At 40.4% G+C, this 3,067-nt stretch overlaps 1 protein-coding gene across 1 annotated transcript; it reads right to left on the bottom strand.

The window, feature by feature from the left end:
• Positions 1 to 388: 388 nt before the first annotated feature.
• LOC106627346 (dynein axonemal intermediate chain 4) lies at positions 389 to 2,807 on the bottom strand. The gene is made up of 4 exons (XM_070111975.1): positions 2,736 to 2,807; positions 1,245 to 2,650; positions 774 to 986; positions 389 to 697 (listed from the first exon to the last, which is right to left on the bottom strand). The coding sequence occupies exons 1-4, from the start codon at positions 2,805 to 2,807 to the stop codon at positions 433 to 435; spliced, it is 1,956 nt and encodes a 651-aa protein (XP_069968076.1). The 3' UTR covers positions 389 to 432.
• Between the last annotated feature and the right edge of the window lie 260 nt (positions 2,808 to 3,067).

The raw sequence follows: 3,067 nt of genomic DNA, 5'->3' as shown, positions 1-3,067 counted from the left end.
CTTGTCAAATAAAAATTCTATATACAAGAACTTCATTTTGATTGGTCAGTTTGTACGGCAGCTATATCCTATATTGATCTAATATCGGCGGTTCTGACAAACGAGCAGCTTCTTGAGAGGAAAAGGACGTGGGCAAAATTTCGGAACGATATCTCAAGTACTAAGGCACTAGTTAGCGTATATACAAACAGATCGACGGTTATGGCCAAATCGACTCAGCTCACCATGCTCTATATTTATATTTATAGGGGCACCGACGACTCCTTTTATGTAGTACAAACATGTGGAAAACATAATTGACTCTCTTCAGCGCATGAAAAACATTGAAAAAAAGTACTTTATTTTTTGTTTATATTTTGATGTATGTCATTTCAACTTTATGCCTAAGTATATGTAAAAAATATGTCATGTGTCAAAATTAATTTTAAACACTTAAATTTGTGACATTTCCTTTTGTACTTTCTTACGCCTTTTACGGCGTTTCTTCGGCTGATATCTAACATGCTCTGCATAACCAAAGAAGCCAAGGCTTTTTACCTTATGCGTCATTTCCTTATCATTGGAAATCAGATTGTAGATTGCTTTCTCCAATTGATCATATTGATAGTAGGCTGGAAATGGCATGTCTTCGAAGGCGATCATTAAAACATTACCAGCTTCGTTGCCAACTGCTAACGAGCGACCGCAAAGTGATAATCTGTAGAAAATTATAGTTAAAAAATTTAAAGTTTGTGAAAGCCACGTGAAATCTCCTTTTTGGAGTATTCGCTCACCTGCAACTCGTATAATGCGTACTATTTATGCTAGTCGATGACATCGGCTTCAAGACGCTTTGTTTGATATCCCAAATATCTACCGAGTTTCGGCACAATGAAATAATTATTGTGGAATGTGTGCGACTCCAGTAGGCGCAGTGTATGGGGCCCTCATGATGCTTCAGTGTAATTATCGGATGGAAAATGCCATCTAACCAAATATTTATGGACCTGCAGATATATTTTTAGAAATCACACTGGGGTCTACTGGAAATATCTGGTATAAAAAGCAGTTGAATACAAAATATTCAATTTTGAAAACCAATTTGAGGCAAATTAATAGCCAAAATACAGTCGAGCGTTTGACAGCATGACGTTCGCTACCAGGAAACCCATGGAACTATAGTCAAACACTTTTATCGTCGCTTATATTCACTTTATACCAGTTTTTTGCTTTCAAAACTAGTTTTCTTTAAAATAATCACTCACCAATCATTACCGCAGGTCAAAAAGAGCTTCGGCGACCATGGTGAGAAATCCATGGAATTCGCACCCGCCTCCTGCACTTGCAGTACCGTTAAATATTGTTGCGGATAATGAGTTGAGCATTTGTACAAACAACCCTCCTCTGTAAGCACATAATACAAATCGTCCTGTGTGGGACTCAAGCAGAGATTTAAACCCTGCGGATGACGATTGGCCTGCAGTAGCTCAAAGCTACGCTCCATTCGTATGCCTTCCGGCTGCGCTTCAATGCGATTCAACAAAAGCAGCTTATTCGCCAGCAATTGTGGACTATTTATAATGCTATACTTGGTTACTGATCCGTCACGTGACAGCGCTAAAAATGGTTCAATTGTGTATCTGGCGCCTACCAATTCGCTGCGTGAAATCCATTTTATGGCGACAATCGGTTCACAGTTATGCAAGGTGCGACGATCGGTTATCGCAATTGCGGCGGACTCAAGTTTTGTTATATCCAGAACTTCAATGGTGCCATCCGATAAACCGATGGCCAATAATTGTGGATTGTGCAGTGAGAACTCTACAGTCATAACCGGCAATTGATATTTGTAATATCTCTCTGGATTGACGGGATTTTTAATGGACCAAATACACACACAGCCATCTGCATTTGCATTGTCATCCCGAAAATTGTAGACACCATAGGCTACAGCGAGTATATCGCCGTTGCGTGGACACCAGCTGAGATCAGCGACCGCTTTCTTTGTATCGCCGGCCAGTGACTGTGGCAATTCAAAACGCCAAAGCAACTCAACACGATAACGGTAGCGCACCTCTGCTGCCAGCGGATCTGGTAGACGCATATTACGAAAACGCCGTTGTTGTTGTTCAAAAACATTGCCGGCTAAGGCGCGCATGGTCAACATGAGCGCCAAACGGAAACTCGGCTGTCGATTAATATCGATAAATGTATCTTTGCCCTCGACTTTGTAAGTGGTGATCTCCATTTTCTTGTGCTCATCTATGGCAACACTTTTTGTTGTAGCCTGCAGGTCCTTGTACGTGTCGAACATCTCAAAGTTCGACACATAAGAGGCTATATTGTCCGTGCGTATGTGTTCGGTATTCACATCGCGGCTTTTATAGAGCACACCGGCAGTTTGCGCCTCAGCGTTGAAGGTGCATCGTCGTCTACCCTGCGCGGTGGTTAAATACTCGTATCGTTCATTGTCCGCTGCGACTGCCTTGCCTTCCTCGGTGTCGGCCAAGGCGGTCAGGCTGCGCTGTTCGTATAGCAGTATTTCATTGGTCTTCCGAAGTGTTACTTTAATGTGTTTCGGCTGATGTTTGGTCGAACCCATCAAGGAGCGACCGCAATGTAGCGTTGTCGGAAAGGCTTTGAAGTCATCCAGTTGCTTACTTACTGTAATCTAAGTAGTAAAATATTTATTTTACAAATAAAGCTGTGTTTATACGCTGGAAATGAATAAATTTTTTATTATTTATCAAACCTACGCCAGTTTGAATATCCGCCAGTGTTACACGCATTGGGTCCATTTTTATTGCGGCGCTCTTAGTTTTGGCCATTTTATTATGAGATTAAAACTATAGGCTCTCTTTTTTATTATTTTTATATTTTATTTTTATACTTTCAGCATATGAAAAACCACGAAAATGGCTTATGAGTAAATAAAAAATATTATAACAACAGTTCTTGGTTGCTGGGCGATGTAATAACAGCGGTAAGGTGATTTCTGATAGTGGATTGGGGTAAGTGCATACCATTATTACTAATTCAGCACGAAAGTTACCAGATAAATATTTAAACTTTAAGGTATTTTTAAATT

The sequence above is a fragment of the Bactrocera oleae genome, chromosome 6 (genome assembly GCF_042242935.1).
Source record: "Bactrocera oleae isolate idBacOlea1 chromosome 6, idBacOlea1, whole genome shotgun sequence".
Lineage (NCBI taxonomy): Eukaryota > Metazoa > Arthropoda > Insecta > Diptera > Tephritidae > Bactrocera > Bactrocera oleae.
This window is presented reverse-complemented; position numbering and strand designations above follow the sequence as displayed.

What these genes read in the sequence shown, in the direction of transcription:
- LOC106627346 (XM_070111975.1), bottom strand. Translation starts at nt 2,807, where the DNA reads ATGGCCAAAACTAAGAGCGCCGCAATAAAAATGGACCCAATGCGTGTA. An exon ending in TGGCGGATATTCAAACTGGC is followed by an intron (nt 2,651 to 2,735) that starts GTAGGTTTGATA and finishes TTTACTACTTAG; the next exon opens with ATTACAGTAAGTAAGCAACT. An exon ending in ACGCATTATACGAGTTGCAG is followed by an intron (nt 698 to 773) that starts GTGAGCGAATAC and finishes AATTTTCTACAG; the next exon opens with ATTATCACTTTGCGGTCGCT.